The sequence below is a fragment of the Oryx dammah genome, unplaced genomic scaffold, assembly GCF_014754425.2.
Source record: "Oryx dammah isolate SB20612 unplaced genomic scaffold, SCBI_Odam_1.1 HiC_scaffold_8, whole genome shotgun sequence".
Classification (NCBI taxonomy): domain Eukaryota; kingdom Metazoa; phylum Chordata; class Mammalia; order Artiodactyla; family Bovidae; genus Oryx; species Oryx dammah.
The window spans coordinates 24,009,887-24,025,566 of NW_024070192.1; the positions used below are offsets into that span (position 1 = coordinate 24,009,887).

Sequence of the window (15,680 nt, forward strand, 5' to 3'; positions counted from 1 at the left end):
CAATTCTATTTTCACTGTACTGATTTAAGAAATACCGATAGGGAAAAATAAATATCTGGTTCGGCTTCTCACCCTCTTTAGGATAAATCTTAGCCGTTCTGGGAACATTAATTAAAGTGAATGGGTGGCTACTTTTAAGGTTGAGCTATTTCCCTGTCTAGTCATCTTATTCGGGGCTGTTGAGGTCAACACACCAGTACCCTCTTAGTTAGCAAGTCCAGTAATGTCTGTAGTCAGAGAACGGTGCTTTCTTTGGTGGGAAGCCTGAATATCCTACCCAGCACCTGTACATTTTTGAAGCTCTCATACCTCCTTTTTGTTGAGTGCCACTCTCATCCTCTTCTAGATCATGCTCTTCATCTGTGGGGATAAACATGATCAGCATTAGCAATTAGTGGTCAACAGTCTGTTATTTGCACTGATGGGTCTTCTTTCTCTGAGCTCAACACACTCGCTTCTTCAAGGCAATAATTACCGTATTCTTTTTTAAGTTTATTTATTTTTTATTTAAGGATAATTCCTTTACAGAATTTTGTTGTTTTCTGTCAAACCTCAACATGAATCTGCCGTAGGTATACATATAGCCCCTCCCTTTTGAACTTCCCTCCCATAACCCTCCCCTCTAGGTTGACACAGAGCTCCGTTGGAGTTTCCTGAGCCATACAGCAAATTCCCGTTGCTATCTATTTTACATATGATAATGTAAGTTTCCATGTTACTCTTTCCACCCTCTCCTCATGTCCATAACTCTATTCTCTATGTCTGTTTCTCCATTGTTGCCCTGTAAATAAATTCTTCAGTACCATTTTTCTAGATTCCATATATAGGCGTTAGAATACGATATCGGTCTTTCTCTTTCTGACTTACTTCACTTTGTATAATAGGTTCTAGGTTCATCCACCTCATTAGAACTGACTCAAATGCATTCCATTTTATGGCTGAGTAATAGTCCATTGTGTATATATACCACAGCTTCTTTATCCATTCATCTGCCAGTGGACATCTAGGTTGCTTCCATGTTCTAGCTATTGTAAATAGTGCTGCAATGAACAATGGGATACATGTGTCTTTTTCAATTTTGGTTTCCTCAGGATATATGCCTCCATATTCTTTTTTAAAAAATCATTTCTCACCTTCAAAGTGGCCTTCTTTTCCTCTCTATTCATTCATTCACAAACATTCTTAAGTGCTTACTACATGCAAGCCGTTGCACTAGGAGCTGGAGATGTGGTGATGGACAAGACTGGTCAGTTTCCTGCCCTTGTGAAGCTTCCAATCCCCTGAATTATTTAGGTGCCTATTATTAGGATCCTAATCCTCTTTCTCAGACCCTATTTCTCCTTCCCTTTGAGAATGCTCTTCAAAATGTGTTATCTCCATGTAAGTATTCAGAGTTTGTATATGTGAAGCTAAGCACATGTTTAAACCCTCTGTGATTAATTAATCCTTAATGTATCAAACTTTCTTCAATTGTTACAGAAGCTGGTCATATACACAATTTCATGTTCTTGGTACTTGGAGCTTGTAGTTATCTTTTTACTGTTGTTATTCAGGCTGCCTCGTTCATGAGAGTGTGAGCTCCTGAGGGCAGTTGGAATGAATGGCGGGTACACAATGAATTCTAAGTCAATGCTATTGTCTCACTCCATCCAAGAGTTTATATAGTCAAAGTCACAACATGATTTCTTACCTTCCTTAACCTGTTTCATCCCAGACTTTGTACTACCTGATAACATGAGAATTGGGTCCTTATCAAGAAAGCATGAGTACCAGAATCATATTAAGCTGCTTTATATGTGGGGTAAAATGCACAGAAATATACTTGCTCGTCTCCTTTTCATCACTACCACACACACACAGAAACACACACACACACAAACATTCAGAGAATGAATGGGGCATAAAAAGCAACATTTTGAAGGCTGAACACTCAGTTTCTTCTGGCCACATATACTTTCCTTTCTCTTTGTGAATCTGAGGGCACTTACCTGTCTTGATCCCCATAGTTATACCTTTAAATGGAACTTTTGAGGTGACGGCCCAGGACAGCCTCCTCTTTAAATATAAGGTTTACAGGGCAACATGAGTTACAGTATGTCAGACTAGGAGAAGTAAACTCTAAGCTCATAACTACAAAGAACCAGCATAAGAGTATGTAACACACTACAGGACATTAAAGAATTACAATTAATTTCACATACAAAATGAAATAGTTCCCCTGCAAAAATTTAAATTAATATTGTTATTGGGATTGATACTTTGGGAAATGAGTCACATGTTAGTAACATTTAAATAGGTATATAACATATATATATAACATAAGCCTGCCCTCAAGGTCATACGGGAGAAGGGCTCAACTCTCCTAATCTCTGGGTACGACACGGCAGCAGAGAATTTCCTACTCAGTGCCTGCAGTGCTCCCCCACCTCTCCATGAGGAATAAAGATGTGAGATAATGGAGGAGTGAGATCAAATATCGGAACTAGATCGCACTGAAATCAATCACATTTAACATCATTCTTTGCACATTGTCTTCTTGTTATTACCTGCATTTCCTTCCTTTCTCTGCTATGATGCTTTTTCTTTTTGATGTGGGACCAATTTCGCAGAATTGAAAACATTCAAAGAAGAGTTGGTATGTGCTCAGTTTTAGAGATACCCAATAATTTGGACAGAGAACAGCTCTTTTGCTGATATCAGACAACTTAATCACAAAGACCAGTAATTTGCTGTGCTTAGGCACTTTTGCAGAGAGGGTTTATTCTACCTCTGCTGTCTGTGCGCAGATGTCTCTTCCTCCCAATTCTAATCAATGTAAATTGGGTCAGATCTCCGCTGTGAATTACAAATTGGATCCGAAGTTGGAGGGTCACTGTGCCTGCTACTCCACCCCCTTCCCACCACCATTAGATGGGAAGCTACACCAAAGATCTTTTCTAAATAAATCAGACTTTATTGTAAAACTCGGCCACTGACGAGACATAACCTCATTAGCATTGATTTTAAAATAAATTATTGAAAGTGGCTTGCCTGCTCTTTGCATTTGTAAAATAGGAGAATGTAAATGTATTTGCAATGATAAAAATGAAAACTAAAACTTGATTCCTTTATCCTTTCAGGCAACATCACTTAAACCAGTCATGATACAAAAATGGAAAAAAATAAAACTCTGCTTTATGCAGTTCAATTATAGAACAGATACTCTGATTTCCATTGGGCCTGTAGAGTCACCTAGAAAGAAAGCAGAATGTTGGCCACAGGTCTTACATATCATTCATCAACGTTACTAAGCGCTATGGGGGTGCATGTGAACCAGGATGCTCCAATCCCTATGTCTATCTAAGTCTGTCCTTCCCAGGTAGCTAAAAGCAGGCCTCAGAGTAGGAGCCCAGCCACTGAAGTCAGAGGCTGGGTGCTGAGTCTCTGCGGTCTTTGAGGGAGTAAGTATGGGGACCATTACCTGGTGAAGACAAGTGCCCTCGCTCCACAGCTAGATGTGTCCTGTCAGCATTGCCCCAGAGTAAAAAGTGAAAGTAAAGTGTCAGTCGCTCAGCTGTGTCTGATTCTTTGAGACCCCATGGACTGTAGCCTGCCACCCTTGCCGGGATTGTCCAGGCAATAATACTGGAGTGGGTAGCCACTCCCTTCTCCACGGGATCTTCCTGACTTGGGTCTCCTGCATTGGCAAGCGGTTTCTTTACTGTCTGAGCCACCAGGGAAGCCCCCAGCTTCAGAGGGCACCACACAAATAGCTGAAGGGTTAGTTGCGCAGTTGTGTCTGACTCTTGACAACCCCATGGACTATAGCCCATCAGGTTCCTCTGTTCAAGGGATTTTCCAGGCAAGAATACTGGAGTGAGTTGCCATTCCCTTCTCCAGGGGCTCTTCCAGACCCAGGAATCGAATCCAAGTCTTCCGCATTGCAGGCAGATTCTTTACTGTCTGAGCTACCAGGAAAGCTGAGGCGTACAATTTACCTCAGATCTGTCCGTGAAGTCAAACTGGTATCTTTCAAACTCCAAAGTCAAGAAGACTGATTATATGGCAACACGCAAAAAAAAACTCTGCTCACAAAAGGGGGTTAGACAGCCGAATTTCTTTTTTTTTTTTTTTCCCATCTGTAAGGTGAGGCTTTAATTTTAAAAAGATTATTTTGAAAAAAAAAAAAACTTTTTAGGCTCAAGAACTTGTTGAATTTCTGTATAAGAATATTATTAGGCTTTTTAGCATGACATCTACTAAAATACATCTTCACTTAAGGAGGAATTAAAATTTATGTGCTGCTCAACTTTAAACAGTAATAGATTATAATGGTTCTTGCTCCTAACAGCGCATATGGGAACCCAACCTTACACAGGCTTTAAACAAATTAACCTCTAAAGATTACTGTCCACTTATTACATTAAATGCTCTACTTGATTCCCAAATATTTCATTTCAATTGGGAAAACAGTTGAGGAAGATTCTGTTAACTGTGCGAATGTGTAAGAGAACCATGGGGTATCACAAATGAGCATCAGTATCCAGAGAGTTGATTTCAATCAACACTCTTGGCACAATGTCAGGGACACTAATGAGAGGCTGAGGAGCAGGACACTGACTCCACTGTGGGGACCCTGAGAGGAGCTGGCTTGCTATGACACCTAGCTCCTTTCTGAAGTGCTGCTCTGACATCAGTTGAACTGGGAATAAAATTTTTAAAATGACTAGCTAAGAAAGAGGGAGGTCACTTCTCGCAAGTAAAGCAAAGTGACAGAAGCTTTAAAAATGCTGAATGTATCAATGTGCAACCAGATGTCAAGATGCTCTGGTGACAGATGTAGCAGAAATGCAGATAACCTCGAAGTGCAAAGGGAACAGGCGAAAAATGGAAACAGAAACCACTCCACAGAATGCATAGATATGTTATAAATCCATGGATGCTGCAGCACCTCTTCAAACAACATGGCAAATAGGAGCATGATGCTAATAGCACATTTAATTCTCTGTTGTATAGCTGGTAATCTCAATTGTTACCTCAAAATATTTGCATCCTATCTCCGTGGTAGGATCTTGAGTACTAGATATTAAACTCAATTTTTGCTAACTGCAACACTTGGAATACACTGAATTTAATTTCAAAAATCATAATTGAGCACCTACTAATTGGACGAGAAAAACCTAAATACAAATCCCTGGGGTAAAGGCTGCAACAGAGCTCAGTTCCAGCTGAGTCTCTGGGAGGCTATCACTGAGGAGACTCAGTGGGTCCCCTTTCACAGACTGGGGACAGGGATTCGAAGTAGAAGAAAATGCACAGTTCCAGGTTTGGTGCTGGTCAAAAGCAGGTTTGTCTGGAGCCAGGGGTGCACAGGGCCGCGGGGAAGAAAAGGCCAACAAGGGGCCCGACAGTAGCTTTGATTCTTTGATGTGCCCCTCATGGAGCCCTGCTTTTCCATGAAATTGGAACTTGTTTCTTCACAAACTTTGTACTTTTGGTGTCTGCTTTTCTTCTTTCCTTAGACTTCTTGCTACCATCATTCCCCCTTTCTGTGGGTCTGGACAATTGTATGGGGGAAAAATAATTCCACAGAATGGTTTCCATTTGTCTCAAATAAAAAAAAAAAAACAACAACAACCCAGTTATCTGCTTTATTATAAAATGATCTGGTTTCTGAGTATATAATGACCCTCCAGGGCAGTGCGGGCAGCCTCAGAATGTGCACACATTCCCAGGGAAGGCGCTTTGTCTTTCCATGTACTCTCCTGAAATCTCTCTAGACAACACGGCCAGATTCTGTTGTTACTGCAGCTGCTGTGAGGCCTCAGTTACAGCTCTTCAATGGTCTCAGGTGCCTTGCTGGCTTCCAGGCTTGAGGCCCCAAAGAGAAACCTGATAAAAAACTGTCCTTTCGTGGAATCTGGAATCATGAAACTGGGCCTGTGCTAGGCTGCAAAATTAATTTGGGGGAGGGCTGAAAGAGGGTTCAGAAAAGCCTTCCATTTTCTACATATTGCTTTAGTATTTCTTTGTTGGTAGTTCCCTACAGTTTAATCTACTGCAAATGAGATCTTTAAAATCAAGGGCTCCCATATTTTTAACATGGATATTCAGAAATCCCAGTAGATAACAATCCTGAAACCATATTATCTAGGACTCACATTGTGGTCTTGGCTGAAAACCTCGAGTGCTCTGGTTTTCCCTCAAGGGAAGGAGAGTGCTAGCCCTGTAGCAAATGCTAATTATCCCATGATTAATGTGATGTAGTGCATTTAATTTGATGATCCATACACTATTTTGATTAGGAAAAAACATTTTTGTATTGACTTGGTATATGTTACAGGCACTTTTCTTTCAAAACTAGGAAGTCCATTAAAATTATATTCTGGAAGGAGATTTCACTTACACTGCCTTCCCCATAGAGACAGTGAGGCTGGTGTAGGCCCCATCCCAAAGAAGGAGAAGCAGAATTGACGGGCTAAATCTCCTCTACAAAGCACATTTAACTGTTACTGTGAGACATGTCTTAGAGGCCCAAGTCATTTGATTATTGATGAGTGTGCAATATTAGCACAATCCCACCTTACTGTCAATTGTCCCTCCACCCAGCACCTGTCTTTGCAGTAAAAATGGGCCTGAGCAGAAGGTGTGAGCCACTTTCCATCTGCTCAGGATTTTCAGTTTCACCTGCTTCACATGTATCACTGAAAATGTCCAACCGGACTGTCTTAGGTCTGGTTGGCGGAGATGGGGAATGAGCCAATTCCCAGGATTCTTCAAAGAGGCAACACTTTCTGTTTAAATGCCACCAAATGGAGAATAGCCAGCATTTACTGAACACTGCCTTTATGCCAGGGCTCTCAGTGCTTTATGCATTCTGTTCCAGGCTGCTCATGCATCCTTTGTGACAGCTACTACTGTTATTCCCATTTTACAGCTGGCAAAACCACCCCTGAGAAACAGGGCAGATAACTTGCTCAAGGTCTCACAGCTGGCAGATGGCAGAGCAGGTCCATCCTGACCCAGAGCCAGCACTGTTACTGTAACATCATGCTGTGTCTCACATGTCATTGCTCAGGGGGTGGTCTTCTGAGATGAGTGTCAGGCTCCCTCACATCTTCCCTCAATTCCTCCAAGACAGGGAGGGTGGCACAGGCAAAACTAACCACAATTCCAGAAGCAACAAGCTGAGTAGCATGGACAGGAAGCTGGCTGATGAAGACTTGCATCTGAAATAATTGCATCATAATAAAATGCCAATATATCCCAACTTCAATGCAGTCTCTAAAAACTGTGATGGAGAGAAGCTTTGGGGAAAGAACCTGTTGGCTGGAAACAGCCCCGTCCTTTAGAAAATAAACCAGCAAGGTGGCTGCTTTTGCCCTAACCTGGAAAGAGACCCTGGTTTTCCTGTGATGTGGCCTTCCTCACTTCTGAGGGGCAGTTGCTGTAAGCACAGGGTAAATGGCTTTCCTCAAGAAAGTAGACCAGTCTCCATGTCCTTGGAGTCCACTCCAATATCCAAACTGGCATGAGCTTTGGCACACTGGGCAGTGCCCCAATGGATGAGGGTAGGGTTTTAAGAGGCCTGGGAAGGATGGTTGCTAAGAAACCAGTCACACATTCAGTAACCCACCTGGGGTTAGGTTTTATTTTCTGAGGCATCTTTGCCTTTACTCTCTTTTGCTCTGGGTGTCTGAGCACCAGCTGCCTTCTCCCTGTTCCTTTGAGAAGTAAACACGGGCACTAGCAACCCTTCTTTGCTCCGCAGAAGACTGAGTGGCTCTGTGAGGTTTTCCCAGAGCACTCTTACACAGCTGTGACCTCAAGTGGAGTGTCACCTGGATATCTCCCCCAGCCTGGACAGCAGCAAGTAGAATGTGAGCTTATCAGGAACCTCTGGCCAAGTTGGGGAGTACATCTCCTTTTAGGGGTTGTTGTGATTTAGATCCATTTCTGCACCCTGCTGTTGCAATGGAGCAGACTGTGAAAGGGAAGATTCTCAGAGGAGCTGTGTTTTAATGTAGCAATTTGATTCAATTTTCCACTCTATAAAATTACCCATCACTGCTCGTTGCTTTCTAACAGACACCTTCACTCTTAATTTAACAATCCTATCGAATTCTGCCAGGGAAATTGGAAAAATTTATCACCTGTGAAATTTTATTTTCCTTTGGTTGTATCTGTTTTTGTAAAACTTCATTAACGACGATGACTTGCTGAGGAAATTATCATTTTTTTTTTAACTTCAGACACAAGAAATGGCTCGACCTCAACCAAGATATCATTTGCATAATAAAACACAACAAAAAGGCTGGGGAAGTCGGTGACTGGCAGAGGCTGGAAGTGCTGGGAGAAGAAGCAGGCTCTTCTTGTCGTGGGTTGGTGACTGAGTGCGTGAGGTCCCAGTCAGGAGGAAATGTACAGCTACAGCCCTGCAACTCAGGAAGCAATGACGTAGCTTCTCCCCAAGGGAGAGATGAATGCGGTGTTGACAGGGTTGAACCCTTCTTAGGAAGCCTTGAAATGTCAGTTGCTTACTGACAATATTTTTAGCAACCAGCCCTGACTTCAGGGGCCTGAGTGTTAGGTTCACCTCAGCTCCTAGGTTCATCTGGGATTGAGGTTTAAATTGCTATAAATTTAGACTTAACTTGGATTTCTCAGCAGAGCACTGAACTCCTGGCAAATTTCCACAGGAGCGATCTTTCTGAATGGACTTGGAGATTCAGCGTTCTGTGGTCTAACTACCTCACCATTAAAAGGCTCAGGCTTCATTTTTTGCACAGTCTGACCCCCACTGGGCTCTGCACTGTTCAGCAGCTGCTATTACCCACACATGAAGTGGCTGGGCAGGAGCAGGGATGACTACACAGTTTTTGAGATGCTGGTTATCATGCCTTTGGAAGAAAAAGAAATACGTACAGTAGACCCGGGGTAATGGTGGGCAGTGGACGCATGTTAGGTCTATTAGCAAGAGATGGGATTTGATTCGTGGTACATCTGGACTAGGCAAAGGTGAACTGTGCTCTGTCAAGGCTTTACTGTGTTACTGAAAAGGCTTGTCAGCGTTTATATTTCTGCAGTCTTTTCATATCCTTCATCATTGAGGTGACTTTCCATTATCTTCACAATTACACAGAAAAGAAGTTCAAACTAGAGAGTTTTGATGAAACTCGCGGTGAACCTATGAGAACCAGCATGAGTATTCTTGACTCTTGAATCTGTTGATGTTTGTAATAAATTACTTCACGTGCAGAGATAAAAGACACTCCCCACCCCCATCAACTCATCTTGCTCCCAGGGCAGGGCTTCTGTGCTGGGAATCACGGAAGCTTCCCTGCAGTGCCTCCTTCAGAGGTTTGGCTTCCTCTGGAGCTGTCCAAGTTGTATTCTTCTACCAGGTCTAGAGTTTCTAAACCAGAGGAAGGTAATTAGAAGACGAAATGTCTCACCTGGTAAGATTTCATAAATATCTTCTTCTTTCTCCTCCATAGCCTCTTTGAGCCCCACGCTACCAGGCAAGATAATGGGTCTGCTTTGGGAACCAGAATTTGAGGAGTCAAAACCATCGATATCATCGTACATCTCTTCTTCTTCCTCTTTCTCCTCTTCTTCCTCCTCTTCATATGGAATGGTTAAGGAGCTCAGGTCTGTCAGGGCAGAGATGAGAATGAATCAAGATAGGGTGAAAAGGAAAAGGATAAGGCAGGGAAGGAAAGAGGGAGAAGGAGGAGGAGGAATGAGAATAAAACATGTCAAAAGAAAATGAAACACCAGGTTAAGTGCTGTTATTTCTAATGTGGGACTTGGTGGCAGGAAATCTACAGAAAAGGCCAGACTAGCACTGCATCAGGTTTAAACCATCAACATAAATCCTTCCTTGCAATAAAACTTGATCAGGATGAAGCAGCCCTGAAAAGTATGGGTGTGTGAGAGCACAGGAGGTGAAGGGAAGAGAATAGGCCAGAAGAGGAAATGCCAGCGTGCTTCGCGCTGCTTGTCAAATGGAAAACTGGGAGGGTGAGTGATGGCCTAGGTTCTCTAGGGCGCACGGAGCCTGGGAACTATGGTGGCTTCCATAGGACACCTGAGCTGTCACAAGCTCATTCATCTCCCCCATGGTCTCACTGCAGAATTTCAGAGAGGTTTGCTTGTAAAGAGAAAAGCGGACAAAAGTGGAAGAGAAAGTGGGATGTGGAAAAATATAACAGTAATATAGGACCAGATGGGAGGCTGAGTGATGTGGTTTCCATGTCCTTTTGCAGCTGTACAGTCTGGCTGACCTTAAAATGGGTCACCACGTAGAGGATGTTGAGCCATTACAACACTGGGGAGCACAGGGCAGGAGAGGGAGATTGCTTTCTTATTTTAATGGGGAACTGGGAAGGTTCATTCTCTGAGGCGCAGTACAGTGCTCTCTGAAACCCTGCTGAGGGGCCTCTGCAGGATGGGCGAGAGCAAGCAGGGTGCTCTGGGGAAGAAAGAATAGAGAGACATCCGATGCTCATTTCGAAATGCAGTAAAACTGTTTGGCTTGATTAGGCTTTTAATAAAGATTTTGCAACTATTTTCATCTGAATTCTGGTGCCACCTCATATGAGGAAGGGATCAAAGACACATCTGTGGCTTAAACCATATGTTATTATTTTGTTTGTTTTAAAATAAAATGGAATGAATAATTTCTTCAATGTGGGATTCTGAAAGTACCACAGGGTACAGCTCAATAAAGCTGCTTGGAGTTTTATTGAGGTTTACACACTTAGGGGTATATTACACGCATAAATCCAAGGCACCTAGATGAGAGCATACCCTGTAGTCTCACCATCAATGTTCATGTTTGCCTAGTTCTAGTCTATTATACGTGACGCTCTTGGTAGTTGCAATAGTTTGTTCCTGTGATAGTAAAGGCATAAACTGAGTAAAAGAGGCAATTGTAATTAAAGCTCTGGTGCTTCCTTCTTTTTTATCCACAATAAAATCTTATAGCAGAATTAAAAACACTAGATGAAAAGGCTTGGTGTTTTTAGGTTGATGTTCTCACTAGGTCTTGGGTCACGTATGAAGTTGGCACTTCTGCCTTTCCGCAGAGGCAGGGTCCTGCCATGAGGTGTGTGTACCATCAAGAGGGTTATCAGTGTCAGGCGACAGAATCAAGGCTGGCTGCTCCTACCTGCCGGGCCCCTCCCAGACAAGGCTGCCTGGGCCCTGTCACTGCTGTGCCTACAGGATGGCCAGCAGAGGGTACTCTAAGAGCAGTCATTTAACATCTTCAGGCAGGACTCTTCCCAGTCAAAGCAAAGAACATTTGATTGTGGTTTGGGAAACAGCAATTTGTTTTTTGTGTCCAACGTTCTTAAAGGCCACCTAGATGAGTTTATATTTCTACTTGACTAAAACTGGAAGATTTTGAACCTAAACCACATCTAGATGACTTTGGTATCATGTATTTCCTTTCCAGCATATAAGTGGTTACGAGATACTGAATTGAGCTGAGCTGGTTTTTAGCATCTCTTTTCTGGTGATTATAAATATTACAGACCTGCCTGTAGGTAGGTGGAAGAGCTAGAATGATACTAGAGGTCACCTCCAGGTTGATGGTTTCTTTTCCTTCTGAATCACACATGGTACTATTTGTTGTTATGTGAAAGATATGATAGGGAGAATGGGCAGATAAAAATATATTGAAGTCCATGGATTATATTTATGCAATACAACTTGAATTGAAAAGGGACTGAAATACTGTTTCTATAATAACGATACTTACCCTTTAACAAGAAACCTATTTGATCCACCCAGTCTCTGGCTTCAGCTGGACTAGAAGCTGTAAACTAGAGAAAAATTAGTGCATTAGTTTATCACTTTCACTGAAATTTCTGTGAATCCTTTAGGGAGGTTCAAGGGGAGGAATCTTGTGAGCTGAACTGCAGAGTCAAGTAGAAGGCTCAGAATTCTCATTAATTCTCAGATTCCTGAGAATTAAAATTTAGAAAAAAGATCAAAATCCCACTCAAAGTGGTTTTTCTCCTTCAGTAACTTTGCATACCCAAAGCTGACAGCTGGATTTGAATCCTGAATTCATCGCATTCATTCATTTGATTACCCATTCATTCATCAGGCATTTATTGAGAACAGTTTACAAAGAAAAAGGCAAACCCAAATTCCTGACTTCAGATCAATGTGTCAGTTTTGGAGACAGCGCACACACTTGACAAGGGAACACTACAAAGTAAGTGCATCTGAAAACAGCTGGATGTTGAGAAAAGACAGGGAGCACTTATCATCACCTACGGTAAGCCAGGGAGGCTTGTTGAAGTAATACTGTTTGGGTTGAATTTTTAAAGAGAGTTGGTGGAAACTGGTGGAGGGAGCTGAACATTTCAGGTGGGGAGAACCAGCCGCCAAAGATTAGAAATGAGACCATCAAGTATAGGGAAGGTAGGCAGATCGGCTTGACTGGAGAACAGTTAACAGATGAAGCTGGAGAGCTGAGGGTCAAAGAATTGATGAAAAGGCTCTGAGTATTAGGAATTCAGATTTCAAGTGCAGGCAATACAGATGAAGCCACTGTAAATTCTAGCAAAAGGAGAGGGAGATTCTTTCAATTGTTGTGAGTAGGACAGACTGAAATAGGGAGAAATTAGAGACAGATCAACTAGAAGGCTACTTAACTAGTCCTCTGAAGGAAGTGATAGGGACTTAACTATTGTGATGGCTGTAGAAATAAATCAGAAGGGAAAGATCCAAAGGATATTGTAGAGGAAGAATCCACAGACTGTGGTAATGACTTGGATTCAATGGGCCAAAGAAAAGAAGTAAACAAACTCTACATCCTGATTCACAAAACAGGCCATCAGGCTTTAGTAATTTCTTATTTTAAATGAATCAACTTGAAATGACTGTTCCTGAAAAACATTTTTATTATCTGGTCATTAGGGTAAGATAAAAACATGTGCTGTATAAGAAACTTAGATTCCTGCTTAAAACTTATTAATAAATACTGTCATTCTTGATTTCTTAAAAGCACTTGTCTATACAAATGACTAGGGAAATTGTTTTAGACTTACATAAATTTTTATCTGGGCCTTGCAAATCAGAACTTAAAAATAGATCTATAAAAAATTCCATAGAAAAGTTTGGTTTAAATTGAAAATTTTCTTTTGAAATTACATAATTAAAACCTAGGTCAGTTTTACAAAATAAGGGTGAGGATACCGTAGAAACAGGAAAGGATGAGTGCTGAGAAAGACTTGAAGGATCAAAGGGTTACGTAAGCGGTTAATATTAACCTTAGCATGGCTTTTCTCTTTTTCTTAAGTTAGCTAAAGTTTTTCTAAACTGTTTTAGTAAAATTGTGATAAAAGTAGCCAACAAGGAGGAAAGAATATGTGTATACACCCACAAAATACGTGTATTCAATGTAAAAGTATATTTTTGGTGAAAAATCACTATATTCCCATATTCAGACTTTTTTGGCCTTTTACATTTTATAATGTATTACCTATTATATCAAATATATAAAAATGAACACAGTGAAGACTGTCTCTCTCACCCCCACTCAAGTCCTCTAGTTCCTCAGTAGTCACTCTTATTACTCAGTACTCATTGCTTCTAGTATCTTAGAAATCTTTCTAGAGATATACAGTGCACCTACACACAGGAAGACTATTTTGGATAGCAAGATGAATATGCAAAAATGAATTATTTCTTCACTCTACAGTCAGATTTCTCTCTTTCTGGATTTCATAAAAGGAAGTGAAGATAATCAGTTGAAAAAGAAAGAGAATGGAAATTAAAGCCATGGAATTAGAGAGTGAATAAAGATTTGGGTTGTGCTGCAATAGACAAGACTTTCACCTGCAGTATGAGATTGAGAAGGGAACGGATGAAGAGACGGAAGCCTGGCAAAGGCGGCATCTAGGATGGACGGGTGGATGTGGCCACAGAAGGGTGGGCACAACACAGCAAAGGTGAGGACACGTCAAGAAAGAAAGTCTTGGTAAGAAACGACAGGTAACAAAGGATGGCATCCAGCATCACAACCACAGCTCACATGCAGCAGAGAACAAAACTGCGACACTAATGAGGGTCTCCAGCTCTTCCGCTCATCCTACCTCATAGCTGCGCCTGTCCTGGGAGATCAGCTCAAAGCAGGATTCTTTCTTGGAATCTTTTCGCAGGTAGGGGGCCATCCGTACACTGTAGCCCTTAATGAGGAAGATCCCTTTGGGCTGCTTGCCTGCAAGACAGGAAAGCTTCCTTTATCTCTAGAGAGATGCAACTGCCAAGGGAGGGCATCTTCTCTGGATGTAAAATAAAAGCACAGAAACAGCTGTTACCTCCCTGAGGAACCACAATAGTCGAGGAAGGGTTATTAGAGAAGCTTAAGAAGAGGCTACTGTGACAGCCAGGCAGAGATCACTGCCAAGCTAGGGAATGCAACGTGAAAGATTATTTTGCCAAAAGAGGACAACAGAGACAGAGAATTTATTAGAATGTTAAGAGATCTATAATAAGAGAAAGAAGAAATTATTACAGTGGGGAGAGTATGGCTGTAAACATGAGGCTCTTGAAGCCTATTACAGAGCTGAAACATTATTATCAGGGCCAGCAGAGCACATGTGAGGGGAGGGACAGCAGCCCAAGGGGCATTATAAGTCCGGGTTCTCCTCTGATGTCTTACGTAGCATTTGAGCTAGACTTCTCTTCCTCTCCTGTTGGTCAGGTGGAAGTTCACGCTAGAGGGGAGAATAATTAAAACTCAGTATTTTATCCCCCTTGCAAGCAGTCAGATCAGGAAGCAGCAGAGTACTGTTGAGTATCGTTAGATGATGAGGGAGGGAGTATTAAAGGAAAAGGACCCTAAGTGAGTGAAAGGAGAGATGACTATGCCTGTCACTCTTAAAAAAAAATTAGAAACAGAAAAAGAGGGGGTGGTTCCCAATGATTTTGCATCCTCGTGGTGTGGTTCAGAACTTGTAGAAGAACACAACCACAGTGTCTGGGTGATGCTTTCTGCCCTGTAGAATAAATTTCTTTTTTTTGGCCACACCTCACAGCATGTGGTTCCCTGACGAGGTTTTCAACCCAAGCCCCCTTGCATTGGAAGCATGGAGTCTTGACCACGGGACCACCAGCGAAGTCCCTAGAATGAATTACTTTTTGATGATGACGATGAGAGGGGTGGCAGTAGGAAGAAAATAGTTACAGAAAAGTAAAAGAATCTGTCCTCACCTGGTTGAGCTAAAAGAAATACACAAACACTCTGTACTTACAAAGAAAATGTCTTGGGCACAATAAGAAGTAACTGGCAAGAAGGGAGCCATGCAACAGTGCTTTTTGACACCAGAATCTTTTTTGTTAAAGTATCTCTTCTTGCTCTAACTGGCCACTAAAATGCTTTGCTGTTTCTTTGGTCACCAGATTTTATTTCACTCTGATGGCAAAATGGTCAATAAAAGTCTCCAAGCCTCTCGCTCTTGCTCTCCCTCCCCACCTTGCGTGGGAAGGATTCTGAATAAATGAACATGATACCTGGTTTTATATCCAGATATACCAACCACGTATTTAAATGTAAGGGAAATGATAAACATTTTACCAAGGACATATACGTTACATTAGTTTGAAGGTTCAAAATAAGAAAAGAAAACCTGGTTAGCCTAGAATTCAGGGGAGAAACTTTAGTTGCTGGATTTGAGAGT

General features: G+C 41.8%; 1 protein-coding gene across 1 annotated transcript in view; it reads right to left on the reverse strand.

The window, feature by feature from the left end:
• Positions 1-15,680, reverse strand: part of SKAP1 (src kinase associated phosphoprotein 1) — a 292,418-nt gene that overhangs the window by 29,646 nt on the left and 247,092 nt on the right. Inside the window, exons 7-10 of the mRNA XM_040245595.1 lie at positions 14,094-14,218; positions 11,747-11,810; positions 9,435-9,632; positions 310-360 (exon numbers count right to left, since the gene is read on the reverse strand). Of these exons, the coding sequence (XP_040101529.1) occupies positions 310-360; positions 9,435-9,632; positions 11,747-11,810; positions 14,094-14,218 (438 nt within the window). The remainder of the gene's footprint in view (positions 1-309; positions 361-9,434; positions 9,633-11,746; positions 11,811-14,093; positions 14,219-15,680) is intronic.